Source organism: Daphnia pulex, chromosome 8, assembly GCF_021134715.1.
Source record: "Daphnia pulex isolate KAP4 chromosome 8, ASM2113471v1".
Classification (NCBI taxonomy): domain Eukaryota; kingdom Metazoa; phylum Arthropoda; class Branchiopoda; order Diplostraca; family Daphniidae; genus Daphnia; species Daphnia pulex.
In genome coordinates this window covers 10,177,438-10,200,055 of record NC_060024.1, presented here as the reverse complement: position 1 = coordinate 10,200,055, position 22,618 = coordinate 10,177,438, and the positions used below count along the sequence as shown (strand labels likewise).

At 43.5% G+C, this 22,618-nt stretch overlaps 2 protein-coding genes across 7 annotated transcripts in view; one reads left to right on the top strand and one right to left on the bottom strand.

The window, feature by feature from the left end:
* Positions 1 to 418: 418 nt before the first annotated feature.
* LOC124200125 (vacuolar protein sorting-associated protein 13-like) lies at positions 419 to 15,300 on the top strand. 3 transcript variants are annotated; one of them, XM_046596242.1, is made up of 24 exons: positions 419 to 640; positions 705 to 848; positions 976 to 1,062; positions 1,137 to 1,331; positions 1,394 to 2,244; positions 2,313 to 2,781; positions 2,842 to 3,426; positions 3,490 to 3,598; positions 3,675 to 4,423; positions 4,588 to 5,480; positions 5,565 to 7,481; positions 7,552 to 7,973; positions 8,337 to 8,466; positions 8,554 to 8,778; positions 8,906 to 9,121; positions 9,250 to 9,297; positions 9,417 to 9,470; positions 10,284 to 11,919; positions 11,989 to 12,207; positions 12,274 to 12,889; positions 13,979 to 14,093; positions 14,492 to 14,623; positions 14,766 to 14,924; positions 15,014 to 15,300. In XM_046596242.1, the coding sequence occupies exons 2-24, from the start codon at positions 749 to 751 to the stop codon at positions 15,050 to 15,052; spliced, it is 9,966 nt and encodes a 3,321-aa protein (XP_046452198.1). In that variant the 5' UTR covers positions 419 to 640; positions 705 to 748; the 3' UTR covers positions 15,053 to 15,300. The 3 variants fall into 3 exon arrangements, with proteins under 3 accessions (XP_046452198.1, XP_046452199.1, XP_046452200.1); XM_046596243.1 differs by lacking the exon at positions 9,417 to 9,470; XM_046596244.1 differs by lacking the exons at positions 9,250 to 9,297; positions 9,417 to 9,470 and having other exon boundaries at positions 420 to 640.
* LOC124200126 (glutamate-gated chloride channel-like) overlaps positions 14,960 to 22,618 on the bottom strand; it is a 20,176-nt gene continuing 12,517 nt past the window's right edge. For all 4 annotated transcript variants that reach the window (XM_046596247.1, XM_046596246.1, XM_046596245.1 and 1 more), the window contains 6 exons: positions 20,434 to 20,587; positions 19,874 to 19,956; positions 18,708 to 18,842; positions 18,020 to 18,249; positions 16,784 to 16,987; positions 14,960 to 15,822 (listed from right to left, as the gene is read on the bottom strand). In XM_046596247.1, coding sequence (XP_046452203.1) covers positions 15,586 to 15,822; positions 16,784 to 16,987; positions 18,020 to 18,249; positions 18,708 to 18,842; positions 19,874 to 19,956; positions 20,434 to 20,587 — 1,043 coding nt within the window. In that variant the 3' untranslated portion in view covers positions 14,960 to 15,585. The remainder of the gene's footprint in view (positions 15,823 to 16,783; positions 16,988 to 18,019; positions 18,250 to 18,707; positions 18,843 to 19,873; positions 19,957 to 20,433; positions 20,588 to 22,618) is intronic.

Below are 22,618 nucleotides of genomic sequence, written 5' to 3'. Positions count from 1 at the left end.
TTGTCGTCGGTCTCATGACACACACATTCCTTTTGTTTACTTTCCGGAACAGAAATATATATTCTCTCCCCTGTTAATGACAGCGTCCATCAATTGGAATTGACGGAATGATGGCCGTCTAATTCCGTCTTGGCTAACGATACCGTTGCGTTGCGTATGGGAGAGACTGATCAACACGAAATCGGAGATGGCGATTTCTCTATGGCTTCATTTCCTTTTGTCTTGCTGAAACCACAACATTGTCAACTGAAACGTAATCTGTTGTTGCGTCATAATGAGAACTTTGCGCGTGATTTTACTCTGGAATTTGTGGCAGAAACTACGACGCGCCACAAGTCGACGACGTGATTGATTCGGATCATTCGATGTGCTTTTGTTTTCCTCCCCCTTCCCGATTTGACAACTATGGTCGTCTGCCCAAGATTCAGTTCAGTCAGCTGCTGATTAATCATCAACAAAGTTTGGGTTTTGGTCACATGTAACATTAACCACAGATCTGCCACAGATACGTTGTATGACTTGTATCTTTACTAGGGAAAAACCCCGAAAAATATTACTGATCTCTTATCTGTCAATCTTGAAACGTTCATGTAAATTACGCATGAAATCGCATTCTTGGATGGTAAAGTTGTTCCTGTTCGTAAGTCAAGCCATAAAATTATAAGAAACACCAAGATTTGTAAATCATTTATTTTGCTATGCAGTAAATTTTCAGTTGAACTGTTGAACCAGTAACAGTTGAACCAAAATGGTGTTTGAAGCTGTGGTTTCTAGTCAGCTAAATAAATTTCTGGGTGCCTACATTGAAAATCTCAACAGTTCTCAACTAAAGTTGGGACTTCTTGGAGGTAAGATTTCATATCAAGTATCGACTAATTTCTGTTCATACTTTCATTGTCAATGTAAATCAATCTGTTTGTCAAAAATCACACCCACTCATTCACGAGTTAAATTTACTACATATTTTGCTTGCAGGTGATGTTGTGCTGAACAGGCTCGTTCTAAAGCAGAGTGCTTTAGATGAATTAGATTTGCCTGTGAAAACAGTAGCTGGTCACATAGGTGAGTCTCATTGTTTTAGTGCTTTACATTTTTTTCTCGAGGTTCTTTAACTAATATTTACAATTATAATTTAGATGAGCTGGTGTTGAAGATACCGTGGACAAACATTTATGCTGCACGAACACAAGTGTGCATCAAAGGGTTGTATTTATTGGCCATCCCTAATCAGGGTGTTGCTTACGATGCTGAAAAAGAAAGGGTTGCCAGTAAGGAAGCAAAAGAAAGGCAGCTAGCCCTAATTGAGGACGCCAAGGCGCGTGAAACAGCAGGTACATTTCCCACCAATAAAATTCTGAACTTGCAGGTTTCATGATTCTTCTTTTATTTTCAGGCGAAAATATGCAAGAAAATGATGGTTTCGTGGCCAAACTAGCGGCGCAAATTCTTCAGAACTTATTGGTGACGGTGGAAGATGTCCACATTAGGTTCGAGGATAATATTACCAATCCCAGTCATCCGTTTGCGTTTGGAATGACCATGAAGAAACTGGCCCTTGAAAGCACAGATGGAAAGTGGGTTCCGACTCTTATTTCTGAGCCATCAAAGCAATTCTACAAGCTCTTGAGTCTGGAATGTCTCTCAGTTTACTGGCTGAGTAACGTCACTCAACTGTTAAATAAAATGAAGAACGCAGACCAGGTGGAGCACTTTCGAAAAGGTATTGCAAATGCCAATTCAAGACCCTATGGAGATTCCTACGTCGCTGGACCTATAACGTCCTACGCTAAACTGCGAATCAACACTCGACCAGAGCTTGATGGCTCCAACTACACGATCCCTAAAATCTTCGTCAACCTAACGATGGAAGAAATTTCGATGGGACTTACGCCAAGTCAGTACAACGACATTGTCGGATTCCTGGGCAACATTGAAAGGTTGAATCGAGGATCGCCATATCGCAAGTATCGACCTGTCATCGGCAGATACAAGAAATATGCCAAATATTGGTGGCTGTTTGCTTATCAATGCGTTCTGGAAGAAAACGTCCGCCGCAGGAGAAGAAATTGGCGTTGGTCCCACATGAAAGAACACAAGGACATGGTACGTCAATACATCGAACTCTACAAAACGAAGCTCTGGCAAAAGAAGGAAGACGTGAAGCTAAAAAGAAGCTTGGAAGAATTAGAAAGCCGGCTTGATGTGTTCAATATTACTTTGGCCAGAAGACAGGCGGAAGTGAAGGTAACATTCGCTCTTAAGCATTATCTTTGTTGTCTCATAGTAACAATAAAATTATGGTTTCGTTGCAGGTCGAACGAATGCGAGTAAACGAACAGAAAATCAAGGAGGATGCCGAAGCGCAACAGAAAACTAGAGGTTGGTTCGGTGGCTGGTTTGGATCCGGAGCTTCTTCCGCCGCAGTCAGCCCTGAGGCTGAGAGTGTTGTTAAAAGTCTTCAAGCAGAGATGACCCCTGCCGAAAAAGCAAAACTATTCAACGCAATTGGATACGAAGAAAATGCAGTTCCTGCAAATTTCCCGAAAACATTTGTTGAGAATCGTTTCGAGTTTTTTCTCAAGAAGCTCGTAATTCTGCTGCACGATAACACCAACAAGCAACAACCAGTTATCTTGCTGACGAGTCTCAGTAGAGTGGAAGCCACTGTTGAGCAACGCCCGGCTGGTCAAGCCCTAAATGCAATTGTCAAAATTGGGAACTTCGTTATTGACGGGACTCCTCAGGACGAAAATATTCCTAGTCTGGCACGACCATTGGAAGGTACTTTGTGTTACAATGTGTGTGTGTGTTTTTTTTTAACTGTTTCTTTTTATTATCCAGCCAACAAGGAAATCCTTACTCTTGTGTATGAAACAAACCCGCTTGATGAAAGTTGTGACAAGAGAATTAGAATGGCGGCTGAGCCGTTGTTGATCACTTACGATGTATCAACCCTAAGAAAAGTCAGCGCCATGTTTGAATCGAACGAGGCTTCCCAGCTTACCCAACTTACGGCTGTGGCCAGGCAGAAGCTGGAAGATTTGAAGAAGACTTCCGCTTTAGGCTTGGATTACGCCATTCGAAATCATGCCGTCATGGATGTTGATGTGAATATCAAAGGATCGTATTTGGTACTACCTTTCGGTGGTTGCCTCAGAAACAATAGCGGTAAGATCCTCTGCAACATGGGCAACTTTTCGTTGAAGAGTGTCGATTCCAGGAAACGCAGTGATGAGTCAAAAGTGAGTCAGTTGATGCGCATTGGAAGTACTGAGCAAGATATTCTTGAGGAGATGCTTAAAAGCAGTTACGATAAATTTTCGCTCAGCCTTCGCGACGTTCAAGTTATCTCCGTACTGCCTGATGAAGATTGGACTGTTCTAGTCAAAGACAACAAAACAGATGTTTTCATTTTGAAACCTATGAGTGAGTATAGTTTGCTGACATTTCACTTACTAAATAAAGACTAGCATTTTTTATTTTTAACAGGTATCGAGTTAATCGTCCAAAAATGTCTTTTACTCGACGACCCTCGACTCCCAAAATTAAAAGTTTCCGGGCAACTTCCATCGATTCATATTGATGTGCTAGATACTAGGTAAAAATCATTTTTCTTTTTCAAATCTTCCCATGAAATAGGAATTTAAACCATTAAACTTTCATTCGTTTTTTAGATTGGTGAATTTTGCTGCGGTATTGAAAAGTATACCCTCCCCGACTCCTGACGTTTCCCATGAAGTTGTGACCTCAGTTGTTACTGAGGTGGAGTTGCCAACTCACATCAGCCGTGATGATAGTGCCTTAGAACATTTGGAAGAAGTTTTCAAGATTGCCAGCAACAAAGACAGCCTTCAGGAAACGACGGATATGGAAGCATCTAAACCTAGCATCGAACCCGAACTGTTTCAACCCACGGAGTTGATGCTGCAGTTCGAATTTCAGGACGTTCGATTAAGTTTGTCAGTTGCACACGACAATCACCTCACGAAACCTGTCCTTTCTTTCGGAATGGAGAACCTGGCATTAGTTTGCACGAAGAAAACTTTTGAAACCGTCGTGGATCTCACTCTTAAAGACTTAAGCCTTAATTTCGTCGACCATTTGGCTAAGGAGGGTCAACAAAAGAGCGTGAAAATCATCAACAGTTACGATTCTTCAAAAGAATTGCTCCGTGTTCGCTTCGTGGACGTTGACAAGCATTCCCCCGAATTTCACGCAAGGCACAAGTCGGTGGTGAGGAAGCTTGAAGTGGAAATCTCGTATCTCGACTGTGATTTTCATCAAGAAGCCGTCATTGACTTACTTCAATTGAGCTCCGACCTCAACTCTCGGATCGATGACATACTTTCTGTCGAGTCAACGCGGTTGACTAATTCTGCTGATGCCCTAAAGAACCAGTCAGTTAAAATTCTCGTTAGTGAAGGTTAGTTTTTAATTTACCTTTTTTAAAATTTCTTTTTTAATGTTATTCTCTGTTGTAAATCAAAGCTGCAAAGTGGAGAGGTAAACATTTAAAATCCGTTGTTTTAGGCTGTGTAATGTTATCGCCCAACGAATGATTAATGTTTTATTTTTCGTGTATTTCAGGTAAAGAGAAAAGGCGACGAACTACATCAACGGAAATTGTAGATTTTCAGTTGAAAGCTCAGTTCGATCACTTTGGCGTGAATGTGCTGACGCGGAAGCTGCGTCTGACTGAGATTACAATCAGTGGATTGGAGATTGAAACCTCCGTTCGAGCTTCACACATCGTTTTCGAAGCTGGGCTCAATGAATTCCGCATCGCAAACCCCAACGGCAACACACTTTATCGGGAGATTGCTTCCGTTGTAGACGGAAGAGCTATCCAGTTGCTGGTAAAGATTTTTAATAACGCCACGGAAGACGTCGACTATGTCGATATGAATAAAGTCGACCTGGCAATCCACTTGAAAATGAGTCGGATGAAAGCAGTCTATTTGAGCAGCTTTGTAAAGGATTTGCTGGCCTTCGTCAATCACTTCCAAGCGGCCAAAGAAGCTCTTATCGAAGCATCATCGGCCGCTGCTACGGCTGCCAGAGAAAACGTGCAGAAGGTCTACGACAAAGCGACTCGCATTCTGTTGGATATTGAATTCCAAGCCCCGTATATTATCATCCCCCAAAGATCGAATAGTGCCGACGCTCTCATTATTGATCTTGGGCATTTCACCTTGAAAAATCGATTCGACCTGAGGAATGTTCGCAACGAGATCGGTTCTCCAGCCATCATGGATTCAATCAGCCTAAACCTTCAAGAGCTTCGCATCTTCTTGGCCGTCGTAGATGGCATGAAAGTGAAATCGGAGAGAGGACTCATCGAGCCGCTGTCCTTCAATTTGGATCTAGTGCGAAATCTAACAAGTACTTGGTACAATGAAGAACCTAATCTGAGAGTGGACGTAGAGCTGGGCAAAGTTAGCATCGTCGTCAGCGAGTTTGCCTACCGCAAGCTCATGCAGGTGATTGTCTTATTATTCTTATTATTAGTGATTCTATTAGTGATTCTAATTATTCCTTATTATTATTATTCCTCCTTATTTCAGATTGTCTTCGATAATTTGGAAGAAGGACATAACCAACTGACCGAAGCGGTAGAACACGAAATAAAAAATCGGGAATCCAGCCGTCCGACAAGTGCCGTTGAAGGAAAGCCAATTTACGTGGATGGTCCGCTTTTATCCTCTCAATCTTCAGAACTTTCCGTCGATAGCATCTTGCAACAAATTGGACCTACTCGAGTCTCGATAGCGTTTTCCGTTAAACTGCAAGAAATCAAAATGGAGCTTTTCACGAACAATGCTCCTAGAAAAGAAATGACGTTTACAACAACATTAGAGCGACCCCTATCCAAGTTGGCCATACAGGGATTCAATGTCTCCGGCCAATTGATGACTGATTTGTCGATCCGATCGACAGTCACGCTCCATTCATTTTTGATTGAAGACACAAGACCGTTGGTGCAATCATCTGTCGTTTCATCTCCAACGACTCCAGGCACCCCCAACTCGACATCGAAGCGTTTGGTCGAGAGACCAATCAATCGCCTTCTCTATCCCACCGAATCCGGTAGCAACTCACAACAACAAATGTTGATGATTAGTTTTCAACAAGAAAAGCAACAAGACTCGAAAGTGGATGTACATTTGTGCGGATTCACTTTGATTCTGTGCCCAAGTTACTTGTTGAGGCTCTTGAGCTTCTTCACTTCAGGATTGCCTAAGCCCAAATCATCCTCTTCTACGAAGCCGACCGTTAAACCAAGCAATTCTTCTCACGTCGCTCAAGCTCGCAGCAGAATTCCTCAGTTTGTACCCTTGATAACGGTCGCGGTCCGTGTGGACCAACCGGACATTTTTCTGGTGGATCGAATCGATCGCCTCGATACCAGCGCCCTTGTTCTCAACTTTGAAATGAAGTTGAATCTTTTACTGCTACCGCAAGCAATGGACATCTCCGGAGAAGTTTCCAAACTCCATATTTACTCCTGCCTTTTCGATCCTGCTCATCGCCAAGGAACCATGGCCACCGTTCTGAGTCCCTGCTGGTTAGCTGTCAAAGCGAAGTTGTGCGAAGATGAGCAAGCCTCTCAAGTGGACGTAAACATAGGTGACGTGACTCTAAGTGTGTCCCCGGGAACGATCGCGTTGCTAGCGAGTGTGAGCAAAAGTATGGCCCTGACAGACGATGACGGCTCGTCACTGAGAGAAGAAGAGGAGGAGGAAGAATATCAAATAGAAACGGCTTCGTTGGCGAACCTTTGGGAAATGAAACCCTTGGCTTTCTTTAACTTCCCGTTCCTGGAAACAGAAGTCGGCGTTGAAGCTCACGAACTTGTCCAACTCGATAACTTGCCTTCGCCTTCAGAAACCCATGGAAAACGCTGTCGCAGCGAAGAAATGATTTTGGTTTTTAATCATTTTGAAATGATGATTGAAACGGGTCAGGGCAACCGAACTTCGCCTTTGGTTTTGGTGGAGAGTAAGATGAATGCCAGTGTGAAGAATTGGAGCTCAGTTTTAGAATTGTCCGCCAGCCTTAATCTTCGAGCCGGCTATTACAATAGCAGACTGGCTTTGTGGGAACCTCTACTTGAGCCGGTGGATTGCACTCGGTTAGGGCCGGTTCGACAGCGACCCTGGGAACTGACGATGAAGATGAAAAAAGTCGTGGAAGACTTTTCTGACGGATTTGAATTTGAAAATCGACCTTCTTCTAAACTGGAAATCAAATTTGACTCAGCGGATACTATGGAATTGACGGTGACTCGAAGCTTCCTTGATGTTGTTTCTCTGCTGGGAAAAGCCTTTAGCGACGCAGTTAATCAAAAACTGTCCAAACGGGATCTGTTGCCCCCTTCACTTTACGTGGTCCAGAATCAGTTGGACAAGAACGTTGTAATCAGTCTTCACAATTCTGATTTTACCGTCGACGACGCATCTATCACCGATGCCAAAGAACTGGTAATTATATACTCACAATACGCTACTAACGTGCACTTATTATATCGCATTTACTTTTAATTTTACACAGATTCTTGAATCCGGATCGAAAATTGGTTTGAAGTTGAAGACTAAAACTCGTACGCGTTCTGTCCTAAGCGAAGAGATGGAAAACGAGAGGATCTTAACTGTCAAGATACCAGACCTTTCTTACAGTAATGGAATTCCTGTTAGCCGCTCCAGCCGTCGCTATCTACCAGCTGGACGTTCTGCAAGGGATGAAAATATCGGGGTTGTTGCCGATATTTGCAACGATTTTGGTTTCCGATCCATAACCTTCCGAGGCGTCGTACAAATTCACAATCATTTCCAGCAACCGATAGACGTTTACTACATGACGAAGACGGGCAACGAAGTGAATGGAGTGGGCCGAGTGGAAGAGTGTGGCGTACTCAACGTCCCTTTATTTGCTCTGTACACGCCGACTGGTGAACTTTTCTTCAGTCCTCTTGGGTGAGTCCTTCGCTAAAGCCTTTCTTGTTAGATTTTTATTTTTGAAGTTACAGCTCTTCTGTTAATAAGGTCAATGGGAGATGTAATATAGCTGGTAGCTTTCTATTAGACTTGACATATTGAAGTAAAGAAAAACAAAAGAATGCCACGTGTATCCTACTCTACCGACTCGGATTTGACTTTCATCGATAGAATTACGTATTCCTCGTCTGTCCGATTCGTTTACAATGTTTGGGGAAAAGGACGCGCTTAGCATGTAATAGCCATTTAGAAGTTCACTGTAATCTAAGCGCTTGAAATACGCGTTGCGAATGCTTATAAGGTTAATGCCGACATCCATGGTAATTCTTCTGAGTTATCTAGTTATGGCGTTTCGATTGTACCCTTTGTGTGGCGGGATCTTCAACGCCAGAATACCATCAACAAAGTGCTGCAGTGCAGTTCGCGGCAGTCTTCCGGAACTTCTCATAATGAAGATCCTTTCTTCATGCAGGTAAAAAAAAAAAAAGTTGAATCGACCCTTTTCCGTTGATGTAATTAGAATATTCTCATGTTTGTTTGCTTGTCTATTTGTTTATAGGTGACTGGGAACGTCGAGCACATATATTTGGAAGACACGAGGAAGAAAACGCTAAACAGCTTTTGCTATGCGATCCATCTGCGGCCGACAGTCATTTTGCATAATTCCTTGCCGCTACCACTTTATATTCTTACATGCGGCGCCGTGAACGAATTGATTGTGCCACCGGGCGCCAGCCGTTATCTCTCTTCAGTGGAGCCTGGGGCTGCCTTCCTAGTCTTGAAGGTAATAGGCGTTTCTCAACTTTTCCGCTCTAAGAATTATGGCACGGATGAGAAACAGATCAACGCTAGAGACATATTCTAGCTGAAACGATTAAAGTTTAATCTTCCCGTTTTTTTTCCTTTTCCAGTTGAAGAACTATCTGGAACGTGACTGGGCATGCAAAGAAGAAATTCGGCCAATTCCAGTCGAGTTATCTGTGTGGAGTCTGATCTCGTACGACGGTTCGGCAAAGGCAACTTTAGACTTGGGCATCTTTTCTACCGTCAAAGATCAGACCGTTCATATGACGGTCTACTGCCCCTTTTGGATGATCAACAACACTGGTCTTTTGTTGGCTTATAAGGTAAGATTGCATCTCAGTTATCGCAGGAACGAAGAAAATTTGCCGCCTTCTCAATGTACCATGTGGAGAACTAAGCCCTGTTTCGAGTTCACCTTATCTGTAGCGTGTGTGTTTTCTGTACATTCCAGCATTCCGGCAAGTCGTCTAAAAAGGCGAAGGTGCGCAAATCATTGAAGGTAAATACCTAGGTCATCAAAAACCTTTCGCTAAGAGCTGCTTCGATCCCTCCTTTTCAGTTGTTTTCAGAAAATATTTTTTTCTTTTGGAATTTGGGTTTTTATTCATGAATGAACAGCGCTGGGCTTCCACGGTTTCTTTAAGGTCCGTTGCCTCGTTGGCGACATCCTTGGTGAGTTAATGACCACCTCCCGCCCGTTTTCCGTCCCTTCTGTCCGTAATGATTGCGAATCCTTATTGCACAGCCTCATCCGGCGTTTTTGTTACTATATTGATTTTTCTCTCTCTCTCGTCTCTTTATTTTCTTTCTCTCAATGATTTGCTCATCACTAACTTGATTGACTTGACCACGATATAAACACTCGGGGGATCAGGGCGGAGAGTAAACTGGAAATGAAGAAAAGGAACGCTGGAATGCTAAAGAATGTTGTTCCCTATAATCACATAAAGTAATGTGAATTTCCTCGACTCTCTTTTGTGTGTAGCTTCTAATGGCTGGGTAATACTCCGCTTTTTTTCTGGAGAAGTTGTCGTAATAATGTTGAGGTTACAACCGTCTTAATATTGTCGGCTTTGTTTTACATGCTCAAATATTAACTCGCGTTCTAACTTTTGTCTTGTCTCTACGAAAGCGGATAGAAATGGGGGAGAACAAAAGAACTTGCGAAAGGCATCATCTCCCTTCTTGCGTCTTTAGTTGAATATGTTTACGTATGTCGGTCCAAAATATTTAGGCTTTTAATCCCGTCCCGCGAGGTCTGCGAAATGTAGTAGTGTTGATTGCTTTGAGTGCTGCTTTATGTCTTCTTGATCATGCTTCGTCACATATTTTCTTTTTTTTTTTTTTAAGTTGCGAATCAAAGCGTCGCTTGTATGTGTGTGTGCGCGTTTATTTATTTATTTTTTATTGATCCGCCTAGACTAACCCAATGATCAATCTTGTTTCCCTTTTTTCTCTTTTTTTTTCTGCTCACTCAATCAATAGGGAGAAGAAGACAATTGTATTTATCATCCCGAGAACATGCAAGACCCTGTGTTATTTTCCTTTCGACCCAAATCTTTCTTCGAAAAGAAGACTGCCATGATACGTGTCGAGGATTCAAATTGGTCGGATCGATTTTCTCTCGACGTGGCTGGTAGCTCGGGACTTGTGACCTGCAAAACGGAAGAAGGAGATGGCGAAAACCCATTGTGTTACCAATTAGGCTGTACAATTCAACTCAGCCACGAAGGGTTAACGAAGCAAGTCATTTTCACGCCGTATTATATTATCTCCAATTTGGCTCCGTTTGATATTGACGTGTATGAAGTACGCGAAGTGGGCCCTCGATCACCGACGCCCACAACACGTCGAGACTGGCTGTCGGTTACATCGAGCCAATCTCTTCCGTTTTGGCCACACTTTCAGCAAAAATGGTTGATTTTCCGAGTATCCGGCACAACGGAGGAGACACTCGCCTTATCACTGGACAATCCGCAACCCACGTTATTGCGGCTAAACAACGGCTACGGTGGGCTCTTCATCGACTTTCAGGTTTCAGAGTCGTCCGTCGTCATCGTCTGCCACCCATACGAAGACGGCCGAGCACCTCTTCTGTTGGTCAATCATTCCCAAATATCTGTGAGCATCAGTGAATCCAACGATGGATCAACTTGTATGGAGCTTGGACCGCATCACGCTGCCTACTACACTTGGCTTCAGCCCAATGGAGCAAGAAACTTAACGTGGGGCAGTTGTGGCTTCAAACGCGAGTTTAGTGGTCGCGACGTCACGCGGAGTGCCAGTGGCACTTTTGACAGCCCTGCTGGCTCTTTGGAATGGATTTCTTTCCTGCACGGAAGACAGCGCGTCCTGTTGTTCACCGATGACAAAATGCTCGCCTTCCAGCAGCGCAGCAGCAGCACAGCAGAACCAGTTGAGCAGAGCGTCACTATATCGCTTCACGGACTTGGCGTCTCGTTAGTGGACAACGTGCATCGACGGGAAATTCTCTATGCCGGAATCACAAGCTCGGGTATCATCTGGGAGACTGCCAAAATGAATACGATGCGACCGATCTACCGCGCTATGATTGTACGCCACAACATAATGCTGGAGGAGGCCTTCCAACAATACATGCGAAATTTGTCAGCAAATATCCCGACCAACAGCCGGCGGGAATTGGACGGCGGTCGCCTTTTAGTCGACTTCAAAGAACTCAAAGTCTACAAGCCCAAAGAAAGATTACTTCGGAGAAGCTACCGATCCGGTGTAGAGTTACTGTTCGAGACATATTGCAATCGACGACTTATTCATGCCCGTCTCAACAAACTGCAGATCGATAATCAGCTGGAAGATTGTGTCTTTCCCGTCGTCTTTGCTCCGGTCCCTCCCCCTCGTAGCATTGCCACCGAGTCCATTCCGCATCCGTTTGTGGAAATCAGCATCGTCGAATTAGTTGGACAGCAAACTGACGTGAAACAATACGAGTACTTCAAATTGCTGGTGCAAGAGTGCCACTTTCGCGCCGATATGTCGCTGATTAACGGACTGGGTTCATTGTTGGCGAATGAAAGTGATCTCGTATCTGAATTGGAACACAAACATAACGTGGAATTGGATATTCTATCTGCCAAACGAGGTAAAAAAAAATATAAAAGGATGGTCAGTGTTTTGTTGTTATCATAACTTGTTATTTTTTCCCTTCTAGGATTGCACGAGAGGACTCGTTTGCTCAATGACAAAGCCCCTGAAAACTATTTCAAGATGCTGCACCTGTCTCCATTGAAGATTCATCTCAGCTTCTCCAATACTGGGACCGATGGCGCCGTTAGTTCTTCAGCACAACAAAGCAGTAATAATCCTACCAGTCAGCTGCTCAATTTGGTTCTACAAAGCGTCGGCGTCAGCTTGACGGAAGTTCAAGATGGTAATGCCGAAATCACCGCTTTTCATTAAACTGTCGTTAACACATCCATTCATTTTTAACCTACAGTTGTCTTCCGCCTGGGCTTCTTCGAGCGCAACGACACCTTTTTGAGCTGGCAGCAGCTGGCCCAAGACCTACAATGGCATTACACTGGCCAAGCTGCAAAGCAGTTCTACGTCTTAGTCTTTGGATTAGATGTAATTGGGAATCCATTTGGACTAGCCCTGGGAATATCACAAGGCGTCGAGCAACTCTTTTACGAACCTTTCCAAGGTGCAATTCAAGGACCGGGAGAGTTTGTGGAAGGCCTAGCATTGGGTGCCCGCAGCCTCGTTGGACACACAATTGGTGGTCTGGCTGGAGCAGGATCCAGGATCGCCGGCACCATAGGAAAGAGTCTGTCGTACTTAACGTTCGATAAAGACTATCAGAAGACCCGACGAGAAGATTTGCGGCGTCGTCCCGCAGACATTGGAGAAAATTTAGCCCTTGGAGGCAAAGGCCTTTTTATGGGCGTTGTGGAAGGCGTTTCAGGAGTTGTGATGCGTCCGATCGAAGGAGCCCAACAGCAAGGAGTAGGAGGTTTCTTCGCAGGAATCGGCAAAGGCATGGTGGGACTCGTGGCACGACCGACTGCTGCCATCGCCGACTTTGCCAGCGGATCACTGGACGCCATGAAAAAGTAAGTCCTAATCTCCAATCCCTCTTTGCCGAACGCTGTCCATTAGACCATTAGCGAGTAGACCACATTTCCCTCCATCTGTTATTCTTGGGGCTTTCAAAGAGAGTAAACCTCTGCGCGGTTATGGTTTATGGAACTGTCGACATTCTTGAAGACGAATCCAGTAGAGTAAGCAGCCGAGGAAAGTAAAACATTTGAGCATCTTTAAGTGGCGGAATCATAATGGGTGAGACTGTTGTTTCTATCGACCCTATTCGTATTGAAGCCAAGGCTGCAAAGAGCTTTAATATTTACTTGCATCCCTGATGGGAAAGTGGAGTCGCTGCAGTCTACAAGAAATCAATAGAGAGAAAATTCGAGGTTCTTTTTCCCCTTTCATGAACTCTGCTGGATATCTTGTGGAGCAGCAAATTAAGCGTGACGACATTGATGTTGTGCATGTGCGGAGGAAAAAAAGGAAAAAAAAAGTCGATTATTGCTCATATCTTTTTCGACATCAATAGTGTACAAGAAACAGAACTTCCCCCCCAACATTCTCCGCACGTCTCCTACATTTCTTTGAGCCGTCGTCGTCGTCGTCTTGGCAATGGAAATGATTGGGAACGTCTAGGCCTTTTCAGTCTCTAGGTCTGTTCTTAGTCTTGGCTGATTTCATTCGATCTCTTTACTTGTTTCAGTCGTAGCCCCCTTGTGTGTCTGATGATTGAATCGTTCGCTAATGTTAGGGCTTGTTACTTATGTCTTTGTCCTTATAGCTTTGATTGAAAATGGTATTTGGTTTTTGTGGAGATGTTTCTTATTTCAAATGCCGTCCATTGTTGGGGACCCGTAACAGTTTTTTTTTTCTCGATCCGTATCCGCTATAAATCATTGGGTTTTACGACATCATGTGTAGTACGTAGCTGTAACGAACGAGCTAGCGTTCCTGTTTTATTCATGCCTTTATTGTTCTAAAGAACTGACACAGTATATCCTACCCCCAGTTTCCGTGATATATACACTGAAGAGGGCCGTTATTTAAATACTTCCTTCTCCTTTTTAAATAATGATCCGCTGTTTATCATCTAAAATGTCCGTAAATTTGCCTAGAGCTGCCGATGTCAACGAGGAGTTGTCACGCCTGCGTCCACCACGTTTTCTGCATCCGGATGGAATCGTTAGACCTTATATCCGCTATCAAGCCGACGGGGATTGTTTACTAAAGGTAAGTTGTGTGGTACTTTTTACGCTGTCCGTGATCGAATTTCTTTATTGATTGTTGCTCGTCTTTGAACATTTTGATCAAAGGAAAAGAAAGGGTCCTTAGAATGTCCCTTATAACTCGCTTCCGCTTTGTAATATGAAGTTGTTTGATCGTGTGATAATTGCTACATTGTTGAGCTTGTCGAAGAAGTTTATTATTGAAGTCTCTGGAGTGTAGTGAACTTTCAAAAATGAAGACTTAAATTAAGCCTTCGTTTCTGCTTACACATTACTACAAGTTCTCTTGCCTATCTTGAAATGCAGCTAACTTAAATGCTCAGTGTATTTTGTTTGTACTAACCGGTTAAATGATTTACTGGACGTTTGCTCATTTCGCCGTTTTTCTTTATTTTCCCGCAGATCCTGGATAAAGGGCGGTTTTCCAAGACGGACTATTATGTGGACCATGCAGTGACGGACACTAAAATGACTCTTTTAGTAACAGATCGTCGACTCGTGCTCATGTCGCACGATCTCTTTGGGCAATGGCAGGTTCGTTTCATCTCTTTTCTTATCCGTTTTGCCTTGTGTGCTTCACAGAAAGGTGTTCATCACGCCAAGGCTTTTGTTTAGCGCTGTGAAAAGATTCTTTACTTTATTATACTGACAGTATCGATTTAAACATGGATAATAGGTCGAGTGGAGCCACACGTGGGAAGAGCTAACCCAACCTCCCCAATCGAATCCCCACGGATTGTACATCCCCTTACGCAACAACAAGAAAGTCTTGGGATTGTTCACGAGCAGCGAGAGTGGAAAGTTGGTTGCCATTCAATCTCAAGAGAAATGCGAGGTAATAAGTAAAGAGATTTAGAAGAATTCGACGAGTCAGTTTGTACGATTGAATGTATTTTAACAGTATTCGTCTTTATCGATTAACAGATGATACGCAGAAAAGTGGAACAAATAATGAAATCGTAACTACGCGGAAGATGAATTGCGAAGAAGACAGACACGATTTACACCGCCGTTAAAAATTTGTCAGTTAAGAACCGTTTGCTTACTTTGGTAGTCATGTCATTTTTTTTTTATTTATATTGTTATGTCGTTGATTCAAATTCAGCTTCTGAATATTTAATCCTTTTCTCAAGCTACACAATCTTTGACCGTCCGCAAATAACTCGTTCAACTACTGTGAGCTTCAGTTTAATATAATATCAAGATGTCGACCGAATTCTAAAATGATTGCGCTAGGCTACTTTAGTGTTTAAGTCTCCTTCAACACCAACGTAAATGGAAAATGAGTTAAATGACTAGTCAACTGTATACAAATCACAGTTAAAAAGAGCGTAAAATTTAACTACAGTTATTGAAAAACTGCTTACATTACGTGTACAAGTAATTAACGCCACGTGCAATGAAATTGTTATTGCGGAAAAAAACGGACATGGAATTTGGTTATAATTTGGTTTTCTTTCTTTCTTGGGAATGGAAAGGAGAGACGGGTTATTATATTATATCGTATCATCGTCTTGATTGAGATAAGTGCTCCAGTAAGCCATGTTAAACACAGCGAATACTAGGGGGAAAATAATGCGGGAGATGACATCGATGCGTTTCGAACGCAACGTGTACGTACCTATCCAGGTGCGACAACACGTTTCTGTCTGCATACCGTCGTTTCTCTGCTGCCCACGATCACGTCCATCTTCCATGAAGATGACTTCGGTACTGGCTGGAACCAGCGGTTTCTGTATGCACAAAAAATATTTAAAAAAAACGCCGAGAGTTAATTAAAGCAGTTCTTTCACATAGGGTTTCTTTTCCAATCCAGCTCGCGATCCAATTTATGATGAAATCAAACTTTCTACATTTATAGTCTCCCTGCATGTTCATTATTAAGTCTGTGAGTTTATCAGTCTCTTTGGAAATATTGCGTTGATGACAGATATAACTTCGAGTCCAACCTCCAAGTAAATGTGATGAATACGTGAGTTCCGAGTAGTTATTCGACCAAAGTTTACTTTTCGAACTTTATGAACATCATACTTTATGAAATGCAGCATCAAATGATTAACTAGTTGGCAAACTGGTGTTTCGACAGGCACGAATCTGATAGCATAGGATCTATATACTTTCTTTCCTTAGACCTAAACTATAAGCTAGGCCGACTTAACTCAGCATTGATTCTAATTCTTCAATTTTAGTTTTTTCTTTTTTTTTGTGCTTTGAAAAATAATACAAAATTTATGAAGTTTGTCATGTGACAATCGTGTTTCTCATTATTTTAATCCTCTTCGATGATTCTAACAAATTATTCTCTAATGTAATAGTTTCTTGAATATGTTACAAGTTTTGTTGAAAAGAAAAGTCGTCACAGTTTAGTTTGAACCAAAACTGTTGCCAGCCAGCCAGCCTACGTGCGCAGGTACACTAAACTCTAGAGACGTTCTACTCATAAATAAATTACGGTCGATCGATGCCGCATCCTGTAAAAAAGTGAAAACTACTCTCTCGTAGCAACGCTAATATTCGGATCGTCAAATAGTATTACTGCGACTCTTCGTCATTCGTACAGTTGCTAAACGGATTTCAATCACAATTTGAACCTCACCCCGCGACTGAAATCATTGGTTATTCACGCCCGGCCTCTGTCAGCTTTGCTCGTATACAATGGAAGTGAAATTAAAAAAAAAAAATCGTGCCACTTACCATAGCAAAAGAATTGCGATCGTCAAGAAGACCGTCAGCGGCCATAGCATCTAAAGCAGCTTGGTGTTCCATTTCCCACTGTTTGCGCTGTTTTTTCATCTTCTCCCGATGCGCATCGGATCGCGAAGCGTAGTTGACGAGGGCGAATTCCAGCAGCGCTCCAAAAACGAACGTCAAGCATACACCAGTCCACACGTCAATGGCCTGTGCAAATCAATCCATCAACAACAACAAAAAATTCAATTTCCGAATCGATTATCAGCATTTCCTGTTTGGAATCTATTGCGCGTTCAATACACACACACACACACACACACACTGGGATTGCAATTTCTACGACTGGCAAATATGCACAAAGACGATTCGACCCCTGTCTTCGAACTGTACATATTGATAGAGTTGATCAATCGCGACCGGATATTCGTGTAACATTTCCCTCGAATAATGAAACCACCCATCAAAGCTTCTAGAAAACTCGACGCTGCACCATCAAAGAAAACTTGGGATGGAATCTCATAGTAACTATGCTTCACTTAAAAGTTGAGTCGAGATTATTAGCATAACTTAAGCATGCAGCCATCCGAAAATGTACTACCAACTTGACACATAATCGGCACATGAAATAATGAATCCCCCCGTCTATTGGATAGCCGATTCTATCAGACATTCCGCCCTGTCGGTGAAATTATCACTCGGAAATCTGAAAAATTTGAAGCGGTTTGAAGCGGGGAAAAACAACAATAGAGGATGATTCAAAATGTGCAACTTCAAAGTCGTTGCGGAGCACCAAAAAGAAAGAAAAACACTTGACATTTCCCCTATAGAATAGAGCAACGGGTTGCGGAGTCGCTTATCATAGCCACGGAAACCCTCGTGAAGTCTTATCGGCATTGCACTTAATATGATCAGTCAAGAGAGAAAAAAGGCAGCAGTGATGGAGTCGCTGTCAGTGTTGCAGGCTGCGCTTTGAAGCATCTCAACGCGAGAAAAATGCGTGAATATCTCGTATAGTTGCTTCTTTCATGTCGAGCGAAAGAAAGTTGCCCCGGTGAACAGCGTATATCGATCGCATCAAATACAGTCTCAACCCCATAGAAACTTATTACAATATCCAAGTTGTTTTGCCTTCTTTGTCTCGATAAAATTCCTGGGTCCCTTTCGGCAACTTTTGTATATGTGTGTAAAATGCTGCTGCCTGTGAAAAAGGCCCCGCAAATGGAAACTAATGATACTTACTTTTGTGTAGGAGACTGGCGGAAGTGAGTTGTTGATACCGGTCGTTTGGGTGGCCATCGTGAGTAGGGTGGTGACTCCGAGCGATACACGAGCCGGCACTGCGTTGGCGTCCAGCCAGAAAGACACCCATGATACGATGACTAACATGCAGCAAGGAATGTAGATGGTAATCAAGTAGTAGGAGAATTCTCTTCTGAACAGGAGATCCACTTTCAGGCACGAGTACTCTCCTGTAATAATATACGGAAGAAGAGAATATAATCCGATTTGTCACGGTCCACTAGCCGAGATGACGACGAGCATCTATTTGTGTGCCCTTAAGATGCGCTTCCTTGTAAGATATCGTCGGCATACAAACAAAATGCCGGATGGGCAATATCTGTCGCTAATGAGACCGACAAGACGTCGATCAATATTAATATTTGCCATTGGAAATGTAGCAGCAGCAGCAGCAGCACAGATATAAGAAGCTGTGGATGGAGTTGCCAGGATCAATCGATGAGTTGGTTGCAACCAGCAGCATTGACGTCATTTCTTTCACGCATGTTGTAGGCGAAGGGGATTGTGTACTGTACCGTATATATATATACTTCTCGTACACTACATAATGGACTTTTTTTCTTATCCGGTTCAGGAAGTCCTTATTGTCAAGAATTGGTGAAAACATGTAGTGTATCGACCAGCTAACCTGTATTGGTCTTGCTGTTGCACGAGTCCGTTTTGAATTTCTCGAGAGCGAATCGCGGCAGCTGCAGATTTTTGGTGACTTGCACAGGATCGCCGGCTCGCCATAGGAAAACCAAATCCTCCGTCGTCCATCCGTCTGCATATTCATAGATAAGTATAGTTTTTCAACATCAAAAGGGGAAAAAAAAGAATAAGTGAACGACACGAAAGGGACTGGGAGAAAATATCCCGAAAAAAGACAAATCAAATACGAAAGGGAGAATATAAAGTTTCCATTCGGGCGACTGCATGCTATAAGGCATCCCCATTGGGTGTCTCTAGCTGTATAAGTAATAGGATGGAAATGGAATAAGCACAAAAGTAAAATGGAGCACCAACATGGGAGGGGACAAAAAAGGAAACTGTGGAAAAGAAAAGATATGAACAAGAATAAGACGTAATATTCTTGATAATATAATATGTACATGCCGCTCTTCTCTCAGCTGGTATTCAACTTGAGCAATGCCGAAGGAGAAAAGAAAAAAGCCAGCATCATGCCTTAACACGAAATCGATATCGGGGAGACTCGGTACTTATTGACCCTGTGTTTTGTATAGTCGCTTGTACCATTCTAACGGTAAATGCGACAATAGGAGCTCGATGGAACTCGCTGTACCGAGATGAAGGGGGCGAGGGAGAAAAGCTTCATCACAATCTTCATCATACAAAAGAAGCAAACAAGATATCCGGCTACTCGAGTGTTGGCAACGTCATGATGCGAGCAGTCCCTTGAGCTTCTATACGTGACAGAATAACTGAAATTTCTAGCCCACGCGCAAACTGCTCAGCACCTCGCATATCTCCTTCAATGCATTATTTTTGTCACCCGCCCAGCCTCTTGAACCCAGTCGGGCGAGGAGAAAAGAAAAAAGGAAACAAAAGAAAAGAAAAACCCCCCAGTAGCGATGTGGAAGCAGACGTTGCTCTTCTAGTTAGACACAAGTAATCACGAATTCAGACCCCCAAAAAAAAAAGTTCATCCGCCTTTTTCATCGGAACCAGTAAAAGGCAACGTGACACACCAAAAAGACAACAGAGAAGAAGAGAAGAATAGAAGGGAGGGTTGAAATCAATATCTGACAAGTATACGAGAAACGAAAAGAATAAAAGGCAGGATAGATTTCTTACAGCTGCCCATGGAGAGCGAGCAGGTTTGTCGATCCAGCGGGAACAGTTTGAGGTTCATCGGGCACGAGAGCGTCAGTGAAATTCTGTTGGAAGAAGGAATCCAAATATACAGGAGAAGAAGAGAATCCATTAGAAGTGGAAAACAGTTTATCTTTCAAGACACACACTTTCTTTCGTTTTTTCCTCCTCTGACGGAGGCTGGCGCGCTATTCAATTGCCGATGGATGTCGTCGGCGTGAGCTCAATAAGATTTATCGACCCTTATATACACGTCTCCAGCAAAAGGATCGATTCTCTTACCCCGCTCAACATATTTGATGACTGCGAAATATCCGCCCGTTTTAACAAAGATTCCCGCAATACCAATCAACTAAAGATCCCCCACGACGTTACGTTACGACAGGTCAAGGATCGTTGGAATAGCTCGTGTCACATGATTCACATTTCGTGCGTAAAAGAAATAAAAAGAGATTCGTAGAATGTGGAACAGATGGCGACTATTCCGGTGGTCAAATAAGAGTATAGCGCGACGTGAACACACACACACACAACGATCTTACCGGATACTGTACAAGACCCATCCATTTGGGAAGATTCTCACGTAGACATTGGGCACAATGATGTTGTGGAAGTGTCCTTCGCGTTCGTTGGAGAAAAACAAGTCCGGCATCCACACTTTGCTCGGATCGTTGAGAGTGAGATATTTCATCCGACCTGGAAACAAAATCACAAACAACAAACCCAGGCCATCCATTAGTTTCATCCGGTGGGGAGACGAGGTTGACAAGTCAACAAAAAATAAACGCGCGTGTGGGAAGATATAATTAAACCGAAGCGAAATGATTTGCAAAGTCGTAATGAAAATGCATTGGGCGAGATAACCCGTCGACGTGAACTCCACTCCCGATTCCAGATGGAGCGGACAGGACAGTCGTTGAAGCCAGCGCTTGAACCGTGATAATTTCAAGCCCCGGCCACCAACAACCTCCGAAAACGTCGTGTTTCCAATTGTTGCTGGAGAAAGATGGGACCCACAATTTCCATCAGTTCGACAAAGCGGAATTTAATATCTTTTCTGTCAAGTCGATTGCAGTTTTTCCTTGTTACAACACTTAAAACTCGGAACGAACGGCTTCGCGGGGAAGGATCGCGCGCTCCATTGCCACCGATTTTCCGCCAACACGAGTCCCGCAGCTTCCTTGAACCGTGAAAGATAACCCCCATCGTATATATATAACCGCAGCTAGCGTAGGGGGAGGGAGATAGAAATGAAACAATTCATAGGTTAAATTACGACCGCGATCATCCCACGAAATCTGTCGTAATATAATCACGACAATAAATCTGTCACCAGGATTCTTTTTTGGTCGTTCTCTCCAGCCTGTTGAAGAGTGACGAGGGCCACCTCCAAACGAGGGGGGGGGGGGGGAAAGTTGCGATATGGAACAATCGAGGCGAATGCACAAGAGCAGAGAGAACACGAGAGAGCAAGTGCTGAAAAAGGCCCTTGATAATAAATCTCCACCCGCGCCAGCGCACACACACAACAACGCGGGCCACAACATCCATCCACTAACGGATCATTTCAATCCCATAGTTGCGCACCAAGCCCCTTAGATTTTCTTTCCTTCTCTCTCTCTATTTACTCATTTATAATGTAAGTTGGGACAGCATTTCAAAGTATAAGAGCGAGAGAGGAGGGGGGATCGTATTCGCGTTTATCACCATCAATTGTTCTCGACTGCGCTCGGCGCTAGACTGCGCACTCTCGCACTGAATAAGCAACTTTGATGGTGAAATTAATTAATCTATTCCACGGTTACGTACACACTTTAGACTCTTGTGCGTGCGTGCGATGGAAACTTGGTTGGATTGACTGTGATTGTGTTCGTTGGAGAGAGAAGAAGAAGAAGATAGAAACAAAAAAGATGATGATGATGAACTGTAAAATGATTGATGACGGAATACATCATCATTCCGATCGGTCCGGTTAACCTAACAGCTGTGATGGCGGTGGCCGTGGGGATTTCCCAATGTACGCAGAGATCAATCGATCGAGATAGATGTATATATGTAGCGCGCGTCTCATTATATATTTTGATTACGCGCCATACGTCTCATCGAGGAGGGGTTGCTTCTTTCGGCGGATGGAACCTTTTCGAGTCGAAAGATATTTATTCAAACCACGTTAGGGAAATAAGCGTGGGGGGTGAGCCTACTACCAGAGGGGGTCCTAGACTGAATTGATCTACACTCGGCGGTAATAACAGATGAAAGCACCCAGATTTGCCAGTCAGATTCGACTAGGCTAGTGTTACATCAACCCAAGATCCCGCCAGCATGCAGCCCTATAGAGCTGCTGCCCGCAGAGATGTACCGGGGGGAAATTCAATCGAGACTAAGAGCTGTAAAAATTTTATTTTAGAGCGGTTTCGTGTTTCGCCAACATGGGAGCCCTCCCTCCACAGCCTCAAGGTGGGATGGTTACCAAAACAAAAATAAAAAAGGGAGAAGATTTGCGTTGGGCCGTTGCTGGTCGATGAGAGCCGAGGGCTCAACACGGGGAGTGTAACAACCGGGTTGCATGGATGGAGGCCCAGCAGCGGCTCCTAATTGGACATATTACGGAGTATAGGATGGAAGGGGAGAAGCTGAAAAACCTCCGGTGAGTTCGCCTTTTCATATCGCCGGCTATTTCGTTCGAGAGGCAGTGTCTGCGGCAGAGCGTACGTGGAAAACGTCGCT

Coding starts and splice junctions, on each gene's coding strand:
- LOC124200125 (XM_046596242.1), top strand. CDS start 749: ATGGTGTTTGAAGCTGTGGTTTCTAGTCAGCTAAATAAATTTCTGGGT. Junction 3,427..3,489: donor TTTCATTTTGAAACCTATGA/GTGAGTATAGTT, acceptor TATTTTTAACAG/GTATCGAGTTAATCGTCCAA. Junction 14,094..14,491: donor ACGGGGATTGTTTACTAAAG/GTAAGTTGTGTG, acceptor ATTTTCCCGCAG/ATCCTGGATAAAGGGCGGTT.